The sequence below is a fragment of the Capricornis sumatraensis genome, chromosome X (genome assembly GCF_032405125.1).
Source record: "Capricornis sumatraensis isolate serow.1 chromosome X, serow.2, whole genome shotgun sequence".
NCBI classification, from domain to species: Eukaryota; Metazoa; Chordata; class Mammalia; order Artiodactyla; family Bovidae; genus Capricornis; species Capricornis sumatraensis.
The window spans coordinates 73,908,069-73,930,242 of record NC_091092.1 but is presented as its reverse complement, the minus strand read 5'-3'; the positions used below and the strand labels follow the sequence as shown (position 1 = coordinate 73,930,242).

At 36.5% G+C, this 22,174-nt stretch overlaps 1 protein-coding gene across 1 annotated transcript in view; it reads right to left on the bottom strand.

The window, feature by feature from the left end:
* ATRX (ATRX chromatin remodeler) overlaps window positions 1–22,174 on the bottom strand; it is a 214,071-nt gene that overhangs the window by 127,484 nt on the left and 64,413 nt on the right. The window contains exons 12-14 of the mRNA XM_068963358.1: window positions 21,781–21,874; window positions 10,719–10,845; window positions 6,931–7,146 (exon numbers count right to left, since the gene is read on the bottom strand). Of these exons, the coding sequence (XP_068819459.1) occupies window positions 6,931–7,146; window positions 10,719–10,845; window positions 21,781–21,874 (437 nt within the window). The remainder of the gene's footprint in view (window positions 1–6,930; window positions 7,147–10,718; window positions 10,846–21,780; window positions 21,875–22,174) is intronic.

The window sequence follows — 22,174 nt, the reverse complement described above, 5'->3', positions numbered from 1 at the left end:
ATTTGATCTCTGGTTCCTCTGTCTTTTCTAAAACCAGCTTGAACATCAGGAAGTTCACAGTTCACATATTGCTGAAGTCTGGCTTGAAGAATTTTGAGCATTACTTCACTAGCGTGTGAGATGAGTGCAATTGTGTGGTAGTTTGAGCATTCTTTGGCATTCCCTTTCTTTGGGATTGGAATGAAAACTGACCTTTTCCATTAAGGAGATGCAAATCAAAACCTTAATTATCCAAATTCTTGCATCTGGTCTTATCTAGAAAAGCACTAAACTCCTTCATAGTGACATCATCTCCTCATGATAAGCAGAAAAGCTTTTTGTAAGATAAGTTGTTGATTTCACAAAGTTTCCCTTCACCACCTTCCCCCACCCCCTCTTAGAGCAGTGTCTCCCTCAGTGCAGTCCTAATTTTGCCCCAAATAAAATTTAACTTCTTAAAAAACAAAACCATAATGAAATACCACTTCACGTCCATAATGTTGGCTATTACAAATGGGGTGGGGGTGGGGGGCAGGAAAAGGTAAGAAAGAAGAGAAAGGAAAAGAAAATAAAAGAAATGTTGTAAAGATGTAGAGAAATTGGAACCTTTATGCATTGCTGGTGGAAATGTAAAATGGTGCAGCTGTTGAGGAAACGATGTGATGACTCCTCAATGTTCCATCATTCCACTTTTGAACATATATATCTAGAAGCATGGAAAGCAGGAACTTGAAGAGATATTATATATCCATGTTCCTAGCACTATTATTCCCAATAGCCAGAAACTGTAAGAAACCTAAAATATCCATCAACAGATGAATGAATACCCAGATGTAGAGTGGAATTGTACACACAGCAGGGGAAGGAGAAGGTAGGACAAATTAAGAAAGTAGCACTGCCATATATGCATCATCATGTATAAAACAGAGGGCTAGTGGGAAGTGGCTATATAACACAGGGAACCCAGTGATTCTGTGAGCCCAGATGGAAAGGGTGTGGAGGAAAGAGAACCCTCTTGTGCTCTTGGTGGGAATGTAAATTGATACAGCCACTATATAAGACAGTATTGAGATTCCTTATTAAAACTACGAATAAAACCACCATATGACCAGCAATCTCACGACTAGACATAAACCATAGGAAACCAAAACTGAAAAAGATACATGTATCCCAATAGCTAGAACAGCACTGTTTACAATAGCTAGAACATGGAAGCAACCCAGATGTCAACAGATGAATGGATAAAGAAGCTGTGGTTCATATATACAACAGAATACTACTCAGCCATAAAAAGGAATGCATTTGAGTCAGTTCTAATAAGGTAGATGAATGGAGAGCCTATTATATAGAGTGAAGTAAGTCAGAAAGACAAAAACAAATACTGTATACTAATGTATATATATGGAATCTAGAAAGATGGTACTGATGAAACTACTTGCAGGGCAGCAATGGAGACATAGACACAGAGAAAGACTTATGGATAACCAAGGGGGGCGGGGAGGATAGGGTGGGATGTACGGAGAGAGTAACATGGAAAATTATATTACCATATATAAAATAGAAAGCCAATTGGAATTTGTTATATGACAATGAAAACTCAAACTGGGGAGGGGTGGAATGTGGAGGGAGATGGGAAAGAAGTTCAAAAGAGAGAGGACATACGTATACCTATGGGTGATTTATGTTAATGACTGGCAGAAACCAACACAATCCTGTAAAGTAATTATCTTCCATTTTAAAAATAAACAAATTTAAAATTAAAATACACAATTTTTTAAAAAAAACAGATGAATGAATAAACAAAATGTGGTATATGCATACAATGCAATGTTCATCCTTAAAAACAAATGAAATTCTGACAGTTGGTACAACATGAATGAATCTTGAAAACATATTGAATAAATCCACTTATAAGAGGTAAATAAATAGGCAAATTCATAAGAGACAGAAAGTAGAAGAGAGGTTATAAGAGACTAGTGGGAAAAGGGGATAGGGTCTAGTTTTAAATGGGTACAGAGTTTCTGTTCGGAATGATGAAAAAGGCAATGAAAAGGATGGTGATGATGATTACACAACATGTATTTCACTGACCTGTGTACTTAAAAACAGTTAAAATAATAAGAAAATTTTTTAAAAGAACCCAAAGAAGCACAAACAAAATAAGTCATTCCAATATGTAACAGGATACTCCAGTTTAGTAAAAACCTTGAAACAACCTAACTGTACCTCAAAAGAAGATTTGGGGAAGGCAAAAATGACAGTGATAAGTCCATTCAACAGATAAGTTTTGCCACAGTTAAGGGCAGACACAAGCTACTGAGGAAAGAACACTCTCCAAATATTAACTAAAAAGAAAAAAAGGCAAGGTGAAGAAAACCATGAAAATATACACATTCCCCAATTCCATGGTATGTCAAAACCAAAATGTAAACTTAAGATTGGTATATTTCACTCTAAGTAAATTTTTCATAAAAAGAAAAATTTTTAATAAATATCAATTCTAATTAATGATATGCAACCTAAAGCATTTAGGTTAAGTGAAATAATGTTTGCAACTGACTTTCAAATGCATAAAAATATAATGAAGGATAGAAAGCTTAGTAAATAAATAGAAATGTTATAAACCAAGTATAGTGAAATATCAACAGAAGAATGTAGGACATGAGTTTATGGGAAATTACTGTGAAATTCTGTAAAGCTAGCAGTATATTGGAACTTTTCATAGCAAAATGCTTGAAAAGTAAGATGGTATGACTACACCATACTCAAACAGAGTAGATTTCAGATGAAAAATTAGCAGTGTTAAAAAGAGACTTTACATACTGATAATGGATCAATTCATGAGAAAGACATAATAATCCCACAAGTAGATGTACCTAGCAGAGCTTTAACAAACTATGAGAAAAAACAGAGAAGTGCAATGAGAAAATGACAAGTTGACAATTAAACTTGCAGACCTCAACTTTGCTCTATGAGACAAAATATCATTAAGGATATAAAGGATGTGAATGTAATAAATCAACATAACCTAACTGAAATTTATAGAATATTTCACACCACAAAAGTAAAATATTTGCATGGACCATCATTTTCTTGGTCATAAGAAAAACAGAAAGAGTAAAAAGCAAAACACAAAACATCAAAATTCATACAGTTCAACATTTAAAATAGTATGCACATTCGGGAATTTTATATTATTTATAGATTAAAAAAGAATCAACATCCAAAAGCCACCTTAAATAGCTATTTTAAAAAAGCAAATTATACCCAGAGAAAAAGTGACAACACAAAATCAGAGTAAAAACCAATGAAATAGCGAAAGGTAAAATAATAAGAAAAAAATCATTAAATCTAAAGCTGGTTTTTTTGAAAGGATAATACAATCTCTAAACCTCTAAAGAGACTAATCAAGAAAAAAAGATAAATTATCATTGACAGAAATGAAAGATGAGCTATCATAACAGGGTCTACAAAAAACAAAAACATTAAAAAAGGAATATTATAAACAAATTTATTTGAAACAATACATTTGACTACTTAAATGAAATGGACAAATATCTCAAAGAAAAATTTACCAAAAGAGATCAAAAGAGAACAGATCATCTACTTATTAAAGTAATAGTAATAACTTATTAAATACAATCTGTCTAAAAATTTAAAAAAACTCAGAAAACTCAGGAGAGTACCTTTACTGGAGAATTCTAGCAAACATTTAAGAATGAAATACTACCTATATTATAAAAATACTTATAAGTAGAGGAGACAGGAGCATTTCCCATTTCATTTTACATGAGAACAGTATTACTGTAATAAAAAACCCAGAAAGATATACAAGTAAAGCAATTTGTAACCCAACATGCCTACTTAAAAGTGAGGTAAAACTCCTGGTGAAACAATATAAGAAAAGAAATACAACAATATATAAAAAGAGTAATATAAGATGACCAGTAAGGCTTATCCTAGCAGTGCAAGACATTTTCTAGATCATTCCACAGATACATTAAAATGCATTTGAAAAAATTAACCATCCTTCTGGTGGTGGTGGTAGACAACATGATTGAATATGTAGAAAATCTTTAGGAATCTACTAAAAAGGTTATTAGAACTAGTAGGAGAATATAGTAAGCTCATAGAACACAAGGTCATTAAATCATTTGAAATTTCATTTACCATGACAACAGAAAACATAGATTACTTAAGGATAAATTTAGAAAAATACGTGCTAGTTATGTACAATGAAAACCATAAAACGCTGCTAAGAGAAATCAAAGAAGAGATAAATAAATGGGAAATATATGATATTTACATAAGTGTAAACAAAATCTGTTAAGATGTCACTAGAGATCCAACAAAATCCCCATAAAAGTTCCAGGAAGATTCTTATTAAAAATTGACAGGATACTAAAATTAATATGGAAATATGAATAATGGAGTATACCAAAACAACTCTAAAAATGTGGAACCAAGTTGTAGAAATTACAGTATCTCATTCCAAGAATTACCATAAGGTTACAGTAATCAAGACACTGTAGGAATAGCTTAATGATAAACCTAAGTATCCATATGTAACACAACACACAGTGAGACCTTCTTAGGTTTCTGATTCATAACAAATATTTTTATAAACCACTATTATGCTTGTGAGGTAAATGAAAGAATTGTTAATATTAACTAGACATTTGACATTATGAAATTATTGTTAAAGTGTAATAATGATACTGTGGTAATGTTTAAAAGTTCTTATCTTTCAACAATATATTCTGAACCATATATAATCAAAATGATATGATATCTGAGACTTCTCAAAAATATTGTGAAGGTAAGAGAATAGATGAAAAAAAAAAAAAAAAAAACTAGCCGTGATGCTGGGAAAGACAGAAGGCACAAGGAGAAGGGGACGACTGAGGACAAGGCAGTTAGATGGCATCATTAACTCAATGGACATGAGTCTGACCAAGCTCCAGGAGATGGTGAAGGACAGGGAAGCCTGGTGGGCTGCAGTCCATGGGATTGCAAAGAGTCAGACATGACTGAGCAATAGAACAAGTTCAGTTCAGTTCAGTTCAGTTCAGAAAACAGATGAAAAAAAAACTAGTCATGTGTTGCCAATTTTTTTTGAAAGTTCAGTAAATTATTTATTTGCAATCCCTAACCACATAACATCATCATCAACATCTAAAATCTACAATTACTTTTTTATTACCATATGCCTGGTATTGTGCTAAATGTTTAATGTGGATTATTTCATTAAATCTTTTGACCACTCATAAAAGGAAGATATAATTTGCCTTATTTCACACATGAGTAAAGAGATTTGAAGGATTAGGTAAACTGCTGCTGCTGCTAAGTCGCTTCAGTCATGTCTGACTCTGTGCGACCTTGTAGACGGCAGCCCACCAGGCTCCCCCATCCCTGGGATACTCCAGGCAAGAACACTGGAGTGGGATGCCATTTCCCTCTCCAATGCATGAAAGTGAAAAGTGAAAGTGACGTCACTCAGTCATGTCCGACCCTCAGCGACCCCATGGACTACAGCCTTCCAGGCTCCTCCGTCCATGGGATTTTCCAGGCAAGAGTACTGGAGTGGGGTGCCATTTCCTTCTCCGAGGTAAACTGCTTTGGGTCAAAGAATTAAAACATGTGAATATGAATATGTATCTAGTCTTTTCTTCCTATACCACTTGACAAAATAAAGACCCACAATAACTGACTGATATGTAATAATTCTTGAATAAACGAATTGAGCACAATGAGAAATGAAGATTGGCCCTGGTCATTCAAAAGTCAGAAAAATAGACCATAGTCAGTAACTGAATTGCAACACACTGACTAGTTCAGAGCAAGCTGTTTTACATGTGTGTCAGTCAAAATTCAAGCTTATTTGTATTTGCCCCTTCCTCTCTCACTCCTACAGTGCCAATAGAATCTCTCTTCTTCCTTTCCTTGCTTTTCCTTCTACAAAATGGTGCTAAATTGCCATTTGCTGTATAGTCACTAAGTTGTGTCTGACTCTTTGAGACGTCATGGACTATAGCCTGCCAAGCTCCTTTGGGACTTTGTAGGCAAGAATACTAGAGTGGGTTTCCATTTCCATCTCCAGAATATGTTGGTAATTATTGAAGGTGGGTATTGTACAGATAGAGATTTATAATACTATTTCTTCTGCCTGTTCAGCTCAGTTCAGTCACTCAGTTGTGTCTAACTCTTTGCAACTCCATGGACTGCAGCATGTCAGGTTTCCCTGTCCATCACCAACTCCTGGAGCTTGCTCAAACTCATGTCCATCACGTTGGTGATGCCATCCAACCATCTCATCCTCTATCGTCCCCTTCTCCTGCCTTCAATCTTTCCCAGCATCAGGGTCTTTTCAAATGAGTCAGTTCTTCGCATCAGGTGGCCAAAGTACTGGAGTTTCAGCTTTAGCATCAGTCCTTCCATTGAAGATTCAGGACTGATTTCCTTTAGGATTGACTGGTTTGATCTCCCGGCAGCCCAACGGACTCTCAGGAGATTTCTCCAACACCACAGTTCAAAAGCATCAATTCTTCGGCGCTCAGCATTCTTTACGGTCCAACTCTCACATCCATACATGACTACTAGAAAAACCATAGCTTTGACTAGATGGACCTTTATTTTATACTGAAAAGTTTATTCAAAACATTGAAATCGTTCATGGATTTAAGCAATAATTTTTTAATGTTTTTCTACCTCAAATAAAAAACAGTCACTCTGGAGATCATTCAACAATCTAAATCCTTTCCATGTACCTAATTCTATTAATATTACCTAATGAAGATTTTTAAGTTGCATAAAATACTGCCAATAGGAAAAAGTAACTTACAAAAAATATCTGGTTGATTACAAGATCCTCTTCTTGGACAACTGAACTATAATCTGTGAATCTATGAAAGTCATACATTAAAAAGAAATTATAAATAAAATGTGGTGTACCTCTCTCAATTTCTCTCGCTCTCGCTCTCTCTCAGCAATACGTTTTCGCCTCTCTTCTTCTTCCTTAAGAGCATTTTGTGTTTCTGTTCTTAGCTTATCATCTTTAAGAATCTTCCGAATTTTCTTTCTGCCTTTTCCAGGAGACTTGGAATCATCATTTTCATCTTCTTCTTCATCTTCTTCTTCATCTTCTTCTTTATCGTCTTCAGAATTACTCTATGGAATTTAAATGATCAAAACATTAATATTACAAAGTTTTCTGATTTCTCCATTTCTCACTCCAATTAATATGCCAATAAAAGGTAGAAGACATACTGAAAAGCTTCAGAATTACACTTTACAATATAGAACAGTATTTTACAAAAAGAACTCTGAAAAGGAGGCAAAGGACTGAACAGAAAATTCTCCAAAGGAGACACAGAAATGTCAAATAAGCAAATAAAAGGACACTGAACATCACTTCTCATTAGGGAAATTTAAATCAACACCACAGATGAGATACTATCTCACACCCATTATGATACCTTTGGGGAAAAAAACAGAAAATAACAAGTGTTGGTGAGGATGGGGAAAAATTAGAAGGCTGGGGCATTGGGAAAACAGTGTAACTCCCTCAAAAAGTTCAACACAGAATTACCATGTGATCAAGCAATTGCACATCTCAGATTACAACCAAAAGTATTAAAAGCATTGACTCACTTGCATTCCTATACAGTAACAATGAAAAATCAGAAAGAGAAATTAAGGAATCAATCCCATTAAATATCTAGGAATAAACCTATGTAAGGAGACAAAAGTACTGTATATGGGAAATTATAAGACACTAGTGAAAGAAATCAAAGATGACATAAACAGATGGAGAGATATTACATGTTCTTGGGTAGAAAGAATCAATATTCTGAAAATGACTATACTATCAAATATAAGGGCTTCCCTCGTGGCTCAAACAGTAAAGACTCTGTCTGCAATGTCGGAGACTAGGGTTCAATCCTTGGGTTGGGAAGATCCCCGGAGAAGGGAATGGCAACCCATTCTAGTATTCTTGCCTGGAGAATCCCATGGACTGAGGAGCCTGGCAGGCTACAGTTCATGGAGTCACAAAGAGTCAGATACAACTAAACGACTAACACGTTCACTTCTTTCACCAAATGCAATCTACAGATTCAATGCAATCCCTATAAAATTACCAATGACATTTTTCACAGAACAAAAAATTTCACAATTCATATGGAAATACAAAAGACCCCGAAAAGCCAAAGCCGTCTTGAGAAAGAAGAATGGAGCTGGAGGAATCAACCTTCCCGACTTCAGACTATGCTACAAAGCTACAGTCATCAAGACAGTATGGTACTGGCACAAAAGCAGAAATACAGACCAATGGAAAAAGACAGAAGATAGAAAGCCCAGAGATAGAAGGAGATAAAAACAAGACAGAAAGCCCAGAGACAATCCCTTGCACCTATGGGTACCTTATTTTTGACAAAGCAGGCAAGAATATACAATGGGGCAAATATAGCCTCTTCAATAAGTGGTGCTGGGAAAACTTGAGAGCTACATGCAAAAGAATGAAATTAGAACACTTCCTAACACCATACAAAAAGATAAACTCAAAATGGATTAACGATGTAAATGTAAGATCACAAACTATAAAACTCTTAGAGGAAAACATAGGCAGAACACTTGATGACATAAATCAAAGCGAGATCTTCTATGATCCACCTCCTAGAGTAATAGAAATAAAAACAAAAATTAACAAGCGGAACCTAATTAAATTCAAAAGCTTTTGCATAGCAAAGGAAACTACAAACAAGGTGAAAAGACAACTCTAAGAATGAGCATAAATAATAGCAAAGGAAAGAACTGACAAAGAATTAATTTCCAAAATACAGAAGCAACTCACACAACTCAATACCAGAAAAACAAACAACTCAATCAAAAAGTGGGAAAAAGACCTAAACAGACATTTCTCTAAAGAGATACAGATGGCTAACAAATACATGAAAAAATGCTCAACATCACTCATTATTAGAGAAATGCAAATCAAAACTACAATGAGATATCACCTCACAGTGGTCAGAATAGCATCATCAAAAAGTCTACAAACAATAAATGCTGGAAAGGGTGTATAGAAAAGGGAACCCTCTTGCACTCTTGGTGGGAATGTAAATTGATACAGCCACTATGGAAGACAGTATTGAGATTCCTTAAAAAACCACGAATAAAACCACTATATGACCCAGCAATCCCACCACTAGGCATAGATAATGAGAAAAGCAAAATTAAAAAACACACATGTATCCAAATGTTCACTGCAGTGCTGTTTACAATAGCTAGAATATGGAAGCAACCTAGATGTCTATCAACAGATGAATGGATAAAGAAGCTGTGGTTCATATATACAACAGAATACTACTCAGCCATAAAAAGGAATGCATTTGAGTCAGTTCTAATGAGGTGGATGAATGCAGAGCCTATTATATCGAGTAAAGAAAGTCAGAAAGAGAAATAAATATCATACGCTGATGCACAGATATGGAATCTGGAACAACGGTACTGATGAATTCATTTTCAGGGCAGCAATGGAGAAACAGACAAAAAGAAAAAATCTATGGATACGGGGGTAGGGGAGGAGGAAAAGGGTGAGATGTATGGAAAGAGTAACACAGAAATTTACAATACCATATGTAAAATAGATAGCCAACAGGAATTTGCTGTATGGGAACTCAAATAGGGGCTCTGTGACAAATCTAGAAGGAAGGGAAGGGGAGGGTGATGGGAGGGAGGGTTGGGAGGGAAGGGACATGGGTGTACCTATGGCTGATTCTTGATGTATGATTGAAAAGAACAAAATTCTAAAGCAATTATCCTTCAACTTAAAAAAACTAAACTGGCAAAAAATAAAGATTATGCACATAAAAGAAAAGCAGGGACTCCAAAAGACATTTGTATACCCATGTACACAACAACGTTATTCTAAATAGCTAAAAGTAGAAAGAATTCAAATGTCCATCAAAAGATGAATGGATAAACACGACAGGTTATCATACATACACTGGAACATTATCCAACCTTAAAAATGAAAGAAATTCTGATATATGCTAAAAGGTGGATGAATCTTGAAAACATTATATCAATGAAATAAGCCAGAAAGAAAGGACAAATATTGTGTGACTTCATTTATATGAGATACCTAATATCAGCAAATTTATAGGCACAGAAATTAGAATTAGACGTCACCAAGGAGCTGCAGATAGGCGGGAATGGGGAGTTACTGTTTAATGGGCACAGAGTTCCTAATTATGAATGTAATTAAGGCCATTGCATTGCACATTAGAAATGGTGAAAAGGGTCATTACAAAACAGAACTCTTCTAAAAGAGAACAGAATTGATAAAAAATTATGGAGAATTTGTACTCTGAATAATTCTGCTTATATACAAGAAACTGAAATTGACTACTTCCACTGCTAGAAGAAATTTATTCATTTAATGAGTTATTATGTTTTATGTAATTAAACAGAACACTTCATATCAGTTCTATAGCACTAAGAATATAAATAATAAATTAGAAAGCTTAAACTTTCCATCAAATTCAGTGAAGGAAAATAAAAAAAAATTGATAATATATTAAACTTAACACTTCTGCATACTTATATATTCAATAATTAGTCAATTCTTCCACAAAGCTTAAAATGTAAATCAACTAGTAGAATTCAACTTATGAACAGAGTGCAAATGAGGTAATAACATATTTACTATGGTCTACTATACCAGTGATAAATCCAAGTACATAGTAATTCTCATTATTTATTACCTTGTTTTCACTGGATGAGTCTTCTTGAACCTTAATGCGTCGCCTTTTCTTCTTCTGTTTGTAACTTCTCTGATTTTCTTCCAACTCTGCTTTCTTCGCAGACCTAAAGAATATTTAAAATGCAAAATAAAATACTTTATGATAAACTTCCTTACATGAATTATGTACTATTTTAGAACTGCTTCACTTTTACATACATTCTTTAATAAAATGATAAAGGAAAAAACACAAAGCAAAAAATCTTCACTGGGTTCAAAAAGGAGAACACTTAATTTGAAATCCAGTGAATAAAAAAAATAAAAAATAAATTCAGTGATCAACATTTTAAGTTATTCAAGAGGGAGGTTTAGCATATGAGTAATAAGATGGATGGAGCACATTCAGAAATATAACTGGCCAATATACACATGAAAATTATTCACTATCTCTTTAAAAAATAGATTATAAAAGTTAGATATAATTTTCATCATATCAGTACACACAAAGTAAAAAAAAATAGTAACAATTTGTAGTGAGAATACTTATGTGGCTAGAAATTGGTATATAAGCTTACATTAAATAAGACAATATGTTCCTACAAAAAGGACAAACATGAAAATCAACAGCAGAGAAATGAAAACCCAGAAATAAAACTTTACATTTATAGTCAATTGATTTTCCACATGGTCAAGACATTCAATAGGGACAACAGTCTTCACAAATAATACTTAGACTACTGGATATCTACATGCAAAAGGATGAATCTGAACCCCTATCTTAAAACATATAAAAAAAATAACTCAAATGGATTGCACTTCCCCCAACATGTGTTCTAATTAACAGATTGCTCATTGCTTTATTGCTGAACCAGTGAGACAATGGCTATTTACATATTCAGCAGGGGGAAGAAAATATTGACTTCTGTAAGTGTGAAAATATATATGAAAGGTCCTAAAACTGTGTTAACTTTAACCCAATAATGTAATTTTTAGAAATTTACTCTAGGATTTAGGTATGAGGGAGGAGTCAAGATGGCACAGTAGGACTTGAGCTCACCTCCTCTCAAGAAAACATCAAAATCACAACGAACTGCTGAACAACCATCAACAAAAAACACTAGAAACTACAAGAAATATTCTGTATTCAAAGACAAAGAAGCCACAACTGAGACAGTAGAAGGGGTGCTTTCACCATATAATCAAATTCCATAATGAAAGGGAAGGTGACCCACATACTAGAAAATGATTACATTACAAAAGTTTTCCCACAGGAGTGAGACTTCTGAGATCCTCATCAAGCTCATCAGCCTGGGGATAACATTTGGCTTTGAAGGCCAATGGAGATTGGGTTTAAGAGCTCCACAGGACTGGGCAGAAACAGATTTCCACTCTTGGAGGGCACACACATGGTTTCACATGCACTGGGCTGCAAGGCAAAGCAGTGACTCCATAGGAGCCTGGGCCAGATAAACCTGTGAGTATTGCAGGGTCAACTGGGGAGGTAGGAGTCAGCTGTGGCTCACTGTAGGGGCAAGGACACTGGTGGCAGAGGCCTCAGAGAATGTTCATCAGCAAGAGCTCTGGAGAGGTTGCCATTTGGGCAAACAACACCTGGTCCCACCCAACAGTCTGCAGGCTTCAATGTTCAGATGCCTCAGGCCAAACAAACAAGATGAGAACACAGCCCCAGTCATCAGCAGACAGGCTGCTTAAAGTCCTCCTTTGCCCACAACCACTCTAAAACACACCCCTTGACTTGGTCCTCCCCACCAGAGAGACAAGGTTACACTCCAACCACCAGTGGGCAGGCACCAGTCTTGTCCAACAGCAAAGCTGCACAAGTCCCTGGACCAACCTCAACCACCAAGAAGCAGACACCAGAGGAAAAGGAACTATAGTTCTGCAGCCTGTGAAATGGAGACCACAAACACAGAAAGTTAGACAGTATGAGCTGGCAGAGAAGTATGTTCCAAATTAAGGAACAAGATAAAACCTCGAAAGAACAAGTGAATTGGAGTTAGACAATGTACCTGAAAAAAATTAGAGTAAAGATAGCAAAGATGATCTAAGAATGAAGACAAGAATGAAGAATGAACACATAAGAATGAAGACACAGATCAAGAAGATACAAGAGAAGTTTAACAAAGAGCTACAAGATTTAAATAAACAGATGAACAACACAATAACAAAAATAATAAATATCCTCAAAAGAATCAATAGCAGAATAAATGAGGCAGAAGAACGAATAAGTGAGCTAAAACACAAATTGGTGTAAATCACTGACACAGAACTAAATAAAGAAAAAAGAATGAAAAGAAAGGAGGACAGTCTCAGAGACCTTAGGGACAATATTAAATGTACCAATGTGCACATTATATAAATCCCAGAAGGAGAAAGGAGAGAGAAAGGGCATGAGAAAAGATCAGAAGAGGTAAGAGCTGAAAATTCCCCTAACATGGGAAAGGGAACACTCACTCAAGTCCAGGAAGTACAGAGAGTCCCATGTAGTATGAAACCAAGGAGGAACACAATGAGACACATACAATTCAAACTGACAAAAATTAAAGACAAAGAGAAAATTTTAAAACCAACAACAGAAAAGCAACAAATAACATACAGTGGAATCCCAATAAGGCATCAGCTGATTTATCATCAGGTACCTTTCTGGCCCGAAGGGAGTGGCATGATATATTTAAAGTGATGAAAGGGAAACACACATAACCAAGAATATTTTACCCAGTAAGACTCTCATTCAGATTCAACACAGCTCTCAACAGCTTTACAGACAAGCAAAAGCTAACGGAATTCAACACAGCGAAACCAGCTTTATAACAAATAATGAAGGAACTTTTCTAGGCAGAAAAGGAAACAACCAGAAACAAGAAAATTATAAATGGAAAGCCTCACTGGTAAAGGCAAATATAAAGTAAAAGTAGGAAATCATCCACATCCAAATATGGTATCAAATCAGCAATTATGAGACGAGTACAAATGCAGGTTATTGAAAATGCTTGGAAATTAAGAGGCCAGCAATTTAAAACAATTCTGTTAATACACAGACTGGTGTACCAAAACCTCATGGAAACCACAAACTAAAAATCAACGATACAGACACAAAAAAGAAAAAGCAATCCAAACACAACACTAAAGGTAACTGGCAAACGACGAGAGATGTTGATGAAAGAAATCAAAAATGACAGAAACATATGGAAAGATATACTGTGTTCTTGGATTGGAAGAATCAATATTTTCAAAGTGACTGTACTACTCAGGTCAATCTACAGATTCAATGCAATCCCTATCAAATCACCAATGGTATTTTTAACAGAAGTATAACAAGAAAATTTACAATTTGTATAGAAACACAAAAGACCCTGAATAACTAAAGCGATACTGAGAAAGAAAAACAAAGCTAGAGGAATCAGGTGTCCTGGCTTCAGACTATACTACAAAGCTACAGTAATCAAAAAGTATGGTACTGACACAAAAAAAGAAATATAGATCAATGGAACAGAATAAAAAGCCCAGAAACAAACTCAAGCACTTATGGTCAGTCAGCCCATGACAAAGGAGGCAAAAACATACAATGGAGAAAAGGCAGTATCTTCATTGAATGGTGCTGGTAAAACTAGACAGCTACTTGTAAAAATGAAATTAGAACATTCAATAACACCATGCGTGCTTAGTGACTTCAATAGTGTCTGACTCTCTGTGACACCAAGGACCATGGACAGCCAAGCTCCTCTGTCCATGGGGTTCTCCAGGCAAGAATACTAGAGTGGGTTGCCATTTCCTTTACCAGTGATAAAGTATAAAGTGATTGAAGTGAAGTCGCTCAGTCGTATCCGACTCTTTGAGACTCCATGGACTGTAGCCCATCAGGTTCCTCCGTCCATGGGATTCTCCAGGCAAGAGTACTGGAGTAGGTTGCCATTTCCTTCTCCACGATAACACCATACAAAAAATAAACTCAAAATGGATTAAATACCTAAATGTAACACCAGACACTATAAAACTGTTAAAGGAAAATATAGGCAGAACATTCTTGGACATAAATCACAGAAATATCTTTTTGTATCTACCTCATAGAGTAATGAAAATAAAAACAGAAATAAACAAATGGGACCTAATTAAACCAAAAAGGTTTTCAACAGCAAAGGAAACAACAAACAAAATAAAAAGACAACCCACAGAATGAGAGAAAATATTTACAAACAGTGCAACTGACATGGGATTAAATTCTAAAATATACAAAGAGCTCACTGCAGCTCGATAACAACAACAACAAAATCAAGAAAATGGACAGGAGATCTAAACAGACATTAATTCAAAGACATACAGAAAGCCAAAAAGCACATGAAAAGATAATCATATTCATTAATAATTAGCGAAACACAAATCAAAACTACAATAAGGTTCCACCTCAAAACCATCAGAATGGTCAGCATCAAAAATTCTATGAACAATTAATGCTGCAGATGGGGTAGAGAAAAGAGAACCCTCATACACGGCTGGTAAAAATATAAATTGAAACAATGGAAAACAGTATGGAGTGTGCTCAAAAAACTAAAAGTAGAGTTACCAAATGATACACAATTCCATTTCTGTGCATATACTCAAACAAAACTAAAATTCAAAAAGGTACATGCATCCCTAAATTCACAACAGCACTATTTACAACAGACAAGACATGGAAACAATCTAAATGTCCACTAAGAGATGAATGGATAAAAATGCTCTACACATGTACACAATGGAATATTCGTCATAAAAAGAATGAAATAATTCCATTTGCAGCAACTTGAATAGACCCAGAGATTATACTAATGATGTAAGTCAGAAACAGAAAGACAAATATCATATATCACTTACATGTGGAATATAGAATACAACACAAATGAACATATCTATGGAACAGAAACAGACTCACAGAGAGAAGAAATTTCTAGTTGTCAAGGGGGAAGGAGCAGTAAAGGAAAAAAGGATTGCGAGTTTGAGATTAGCAGACTCAAAGGATCTTATATATATATATATAATATTCAGATGGGTAAAAAACAAGGCCCTATTGTATAGCACAGAAAACCATATTCAATGCCGTTATAAACCATAATGAAAGAATATAAAGAACAACATAAATATGTATAACTGAATCACTTTGCTATATATCACAAATTAACACAATTTCTGTAAATATACTAAATTTATTCTGTACATATTCTGTAAATACATTAAATTTGAATGAAGTTTTTTAAAAATGATTTAAGTACAGAAACAAGATACAACATGGATCAAAATTGAAAACATGCTAACTGAAAGATTCCATTCATAATAAGACACATATGTACAAATCTTTTCATATGAAATGTTCAGAATAGGCAAATCCATACACAAGGCAGATGAGTTTTTGCCAGGGAATGAGATGCAGGAAAAACGGGAAATGACCAAGGGCCATAGACTTCCTTTCTGAAATAATGGAAATGTTCTGATATTAGATAGTGGTAGTAAATGCACAACTTTGTGAATATTCTAAAAATCCCCTATATTTTACACTTTTATATGGTGAATTTTGTGTTACCTGAATTCTATCTCAGTTCTTTAAAATTCTCATTATATCCTATTGTTATTTTATATTTCCCTAAAGTGTGGCTTAAAGCTCAACATTCAGAAAACGAAGATCATGGCATCTGGTCCCATCTCTTTATGGCAAATAGATGGGGAAACAGTGGAAACACTGTCAGACTTTATTTTTGGGGGGCTCCAAAATCACTGCAGATGGTGATTGCAGCCATGAAATTAAAAGACAACTACTCCTTGGAAGGAAAGTTATGACCAACCTAGACAGCATATTAAAAAGCAGAGACATGACTTTGCCAACACAGATCCGTCTGGTCAAGCCTATGGTTTTTCCAGTGGTCATGTATGCATGTGAGAGTTGGACTCTGAAGAAAGCTGAGCGCCGAAGAATTGATGCTTTTGAACTGTGATGTTGGAGAAGATTCTTGAGAGTCCCTTGGACTGCAAGGAGATCCAACCAGTCCATTCTGAAGGAGATCATTCGGGGGTGTTCATTGGAAGCACTGATGCTAAAGCTGAAACTTCAACACTTTGGCCACCTCATGCGAAGAGTTGACTCATTGGAAAAGACCCTGATGCTGGGAGGGATTGAGGGCAGGAGGAGAAGGGGACGACAGAGGATGAGATGGCTGGATGACATCACCGACTCGATGGACATGACTTTGAATAAACTCTGGGAGCTGGTGATGCGCACGGAGGCCTGGCATGCTGCAATTCATGGCGTCGCAATGAGCCGGACACGACTGAGTGACTAAACTGAACTGAACTGAAAGCTTGTCAGCAGCAATGATGCACAGGCGACGCAGAGAGGAACTACCCCAGGTCCGAGGCCGGGGGCAGTGGCTGAGAGGAGCTACCCCATGTCCAAGATAAGGAGCAGGGCTGTGCTTTGGTGGAGCAGCTGTGAAGAGATACCCCACATCCAAGGTATGAGAAACCCCAATAAGATGGTAGGCACTGGGAGAGGGCATCAGAGGGCAGACAGACTGAAACCACAATCACAGACAACAGGCCAATCTGATCACACAGACCACAGCCTTGTCTAACTCAATGAAACTAACCCATGTCGTGTGGGGCCACCCAAAGTGGACGGGTCATGCTGGAGAGATCTGACAGAATGTGGTCCACTGGAGAAGGGAATGGCAAACCACTTCAGTATTCTTGCCTTGAGAACCCCATAAAAAGTATGAAAAGGCAAAAAGCTAGGACACTGAAAGACGAACTCCCCAGGTCAGTAGGTGCCCAATATGCTGCTGGAGATCAGTGGAGAAATAACTCCACAAAGAATGAAGGGACGGAGCCAAAGCAAAAACAACACCCAGTTGTAGATGGGACTGGTGATAGAAGCAAGCTTCGATACTGTAAAGAGCAATATTGCATAGCTACCTGAAATGTTAGGTCCGTGAATCAAGGCAAATTGGAAGTGGTCAAACAGGAGATAAAAAGAGTGAACATCGACATTCTAGGCATCCACGAACTAAGATAAGATCGAATGGAATGGGTGAATTTAACTCAGATGACCATTAAATCAACTACTGTGGGCAGGAATCCCATAGAAAAAATGGAGTGGCCATCATAGTCAACAAATGAGTCCAAAATGCAGTATTTGGATGCAATTTCAAAAATGACACAATGATCTCTATTTGTTTCCATGGCAAACCACTCAATATCACAGTAATCCCAGTCTATGCCACGACCAGTAACACTGTAGAAGCTGAAGGTGAATGGTTCTATGAAGACCTACAAGACTTTCTAGAACCAACATCCAAAAAAGTTGTCCTTTTCTTTATAGGGGACTGGAATGCAAAAGTAGGAAGTCAAGAATCACTGGGAGCAACAGGAAAATTTGGCCTTCGAGTACAGAATGAAGCAGGGCAAAGGCTAATACAGTTCTGCCAAGAGAACACACTGGTCATAGCAAACACCCGCTTCCAACAACACAAGAGAAGACTCTACACATGGACATCACCAGATGGTCAACATTGAAACCAGATTGATTATATTCTTTGCAGCCAAAGATGGAGAAGCTCTATACATTCAGAAAAAACAAGACAGGGAGCTGATGTGGCTCAGATCATGAACTCCTTATTGCCGAATTTAGACTTAAGCTGAAGAAAGTGGGGAAAACCATTAGAGCATTCAGGTATGACCTAAATCAAATCCCTTATGACTATACAGTGGAAGTGAGAAATAGATTTAAGGGACTAGATCTCAGAGACAGAGTGCCTGATCAAGTATGGACAGAGGTTCATGACCTTGTACAGCAGACAGGGATCAATACCATCTCCATGGAAAAGAAATGCAAAAAAGAAAATTGGCTGTCTGAGGAGGCCTTACAGATAGCTGTAAAAGAAGGGAAGTGAAAAACAAAGGAGAAAAGGAAAAGATATACCCATTTGAATGCAGAATTCCAAAGAATAGCAAAGAGAGATTTAAAAAAAAGCCTTCCTCAGCGATCAATGCAAAGAAATAGATGGAAAGAACAGAATGGGAAAGACTAGAGATCTCTTCAAGAAAATTAGAGATACCAAGGGAACATTTCATGCAAAGATGGGCTCAATAAAGGACAGAAACGATTTAACAGAAGCAGAAGATGTTAAGAAGAGGTAGCAAGAATCGACAAAAGAACTGTACAAAAAAGATCTTCACGACCCAGATAATCATGATAGTGTGATCACTCACCTAGAGCCAGACATCCTGGAATGTGAAGTCAAGTGGGCCTTAGGAAGCATCACTACAAACAAAGCTAGTGGAGGTGATGGAATTCCAGCTAAACTTTTTCAAATCCTGAAAGATGATGCTGTGAAAGTGCTCCACCTCAATATGCCAGCAAATTTGGAAAACTCAGCAGTGGCCACAAGACCGGAAAAGGTCAGTTTTTATTCCAATCCCAAAGAAAGGCAATGTCAAAGAATGCTCAAACTACCGCACAATTGCACTCATCTCACACGCTAGTAATGCAATGCTTAAAATTCTCCAAGCCAGGCTTCAGCAATATGTGAACCATGAACTTCCAGATGTTCAAGCTGGTTTTAGAAAAGGTAGAGGAACCAGAGATCAAATTGCCAACATCCGCTGGATCATACAAAAAGCAAGAGAGTTCCAGAAAAACCTCTATTTCTGCTTTATTGACTATGCCAAAGCCTTTGACTGTGTGGATCACAATAAACTGTGGAAAATTCTCAAAGAGATGGGCATACCACCTGCCTCTTGAGAACCCTATATGCAGGTCAGGAAGCAACAGTTAGAACTGGACACGGAACAACAGATTGGTTCCAAATAGGAAAAGGAGTATGTCAAGGCTTTATATTGTCACCCTGCTTATTTAACTTATATACAGAGCACATCATGAGAAACGCTTGGGCTGGAGGAAGCACAAGCTGGAATCAAGATTTCTGGCTGAATTATCAAGAATCTCAGATATGCAGATGACACCACCCTTATGGCAGAAAGTGAAGAACTAAAGAGTGTCTTGATGAAAGTGAAAGAGGAGAATGAAAAAGTTGGCTGAAAGCTCAACATTCAGAAAACGAAGATCATGGCATCTGGTCCCATCACTTTTTGGAAAATAGATGGGGAAACAGTGGAAACAGTGGCTGAATTTTTCTTCTGGGCTCCAAAGTCACTGCAGATGGTGATTGCAGCCATGAAATTAAAAGACACTTACTCCTTGGAAGAAAAGTTATGACCAAACTAGACAGCATATTCAAAAGCAGAGACATTACTTTGCCAACAAAGGTCCGTCTAGTCAAGGCTATGGTTTTTCCATTAGTCATGTATGGATGTGAGAGTTGGACTGTGAAGAAAGCTGAGTGCCAAAGAATTGATGCTTCTGAACTGTGGTATTGGAGAATACTCTTTCGAGTCCCCTGGACTGCAAGGAGATCCAACCAGTCCATCATAATGGAGATCAGTCCTGGGTATTCATTAGAAGGACTGATGCTGAAACTGAAACTCCAATACTTTGGCCACCAGATGCGAAGATCTGACTCATTTGAAAAGACCCTGATGCTAGGAAAGATTGAGGGCAGGAAGAGAAGGGGAAGACAGAGGATGAGATGGTTGGATGGCATCACTGACTCAATGGACATGGGTTTTGGTGGACTCCGGGAGCTGGTGATGGACAGTGAGGCCTGGCGTGCTGCGGTGCATGAAGTCGCAAAGATTCGGACATGATTAAGCGACTGACTGAACTCAAAGTACAATATGCTGCTATACTCCAGGCACAACCTGGTAATTATTAAGCTAAAACAATCTCAAATGTTTTAAAATTTACACATGCAAACACCCATATAGATATACATATACACACTCACACAAACACAAATTGATGGACATATCATATTATTCCAGAGGAAATAAAAATCTTCTTAGAATGGTCAGTATTATTAAATACTATGCTTAGAAGGAAGCAAAATTTTAATCAGCTGGTAATCTAGATTAGTTATCTATGCGTACTGAAAGAACAAACACATCTTAATTAATAGAATACTAGTAGTGTTGTTTTTGTTCCATGGCTAAGTCCTATTTAGTAGTGTTATGAAAGAATAATAGTTAGCATTCACAGAGTACTCACTATCTCCAAAATAGGCATTATTTTATAAGCCTTTTAATCTTATTCAATGCCCACAATAATCAATAAGGGAAATAATAATGTTAATTTCCTCTTTTACAGTTGATGAAACTGAGCCACAGAGTATTCATACAAATAGGAAGTATAGTAAAACTAGGACTTAGATTGAGGCAGTTGGTCTACAGAGCTTCTTAACTACTACACTACAATTTTCCACCACAGCAATGAAAAATTACAGTTCCCTGGTGGTCCAGTGATTAACAATCTGCCTTTCATTTGCAGGCAGTGGAGGAAACATGGGTTCAATCCTTGATCAGGAAACTAAGATCCCACATGCCACAGGGCAACTATTGAGGCCGTGCATACTACAGCCCATGTGTTATAACTAGAGAGACGCCTATGCACACTGCATGGAAAGATCTCGCATGCTGCAATGAAGATCCTGCATGCGGCAACTAAGACCTGATACAGTCAAATATATAATAATTTTTTTAAAGGTGTTTTTGCACACTGAAAGTCCACCTACTTCAGAACATACAATTCAACTATATATAATGTTTATTACTATTTTTAAATAAATAATTTTAACAGTTTCACATCAAAATGTTAAATATTTTACTTAACTACTATGCCCTGGTGGTTCAGAAGGTAAAGGATCTGCCTGCAATGCAGGATACCTGGTCTCGGTCCCTGGGTGAGGAAGATCCCCTGGAGAACAGAATGGCAACCCACTCCCAGTATTCTTGCCTGGAGAATCTCATGGACAGAGGAGCATGGTGGGCTACAGTTCATGGGGTCGCAAAGAGTCTGACACAACGGAGTGATTTTCACTATTAATAACAGCAAACTTTCTACAAATAATTTGAAACATGGTTATTAATTCCTAAAATTTTTGAAAAAATAATCTATTTACCTTGTTCTGGGCCGTTGTTCATCTTCAGATTCACTAACTTCTTCACTAACTCCAGATTCCTGAAAATCAGACTCTTCAGAATCTTCACTACTCACTTGAATAAAAAATATTAAAGGTTATTAAGTGCTTTCTAACACAAATTCAATTTGCATAATTTGTCAATAACATCACATTAACACTTAAGAGTATTATGAGAATAATATCTCTAGTACATATGACATCATATAGATTAGACCAGTTAATGACTCAATTGGTATTTGTAAAAATCCAAGTGAAAACCAAGTATGGTTATAAAACTATGATTCTACATTAAAATATAAGTATATTAACTGTATGTAAACTGACAAAATGAAAAATTATCAGTCAATACAAGGATTCTGGTTATTTTAAGCAA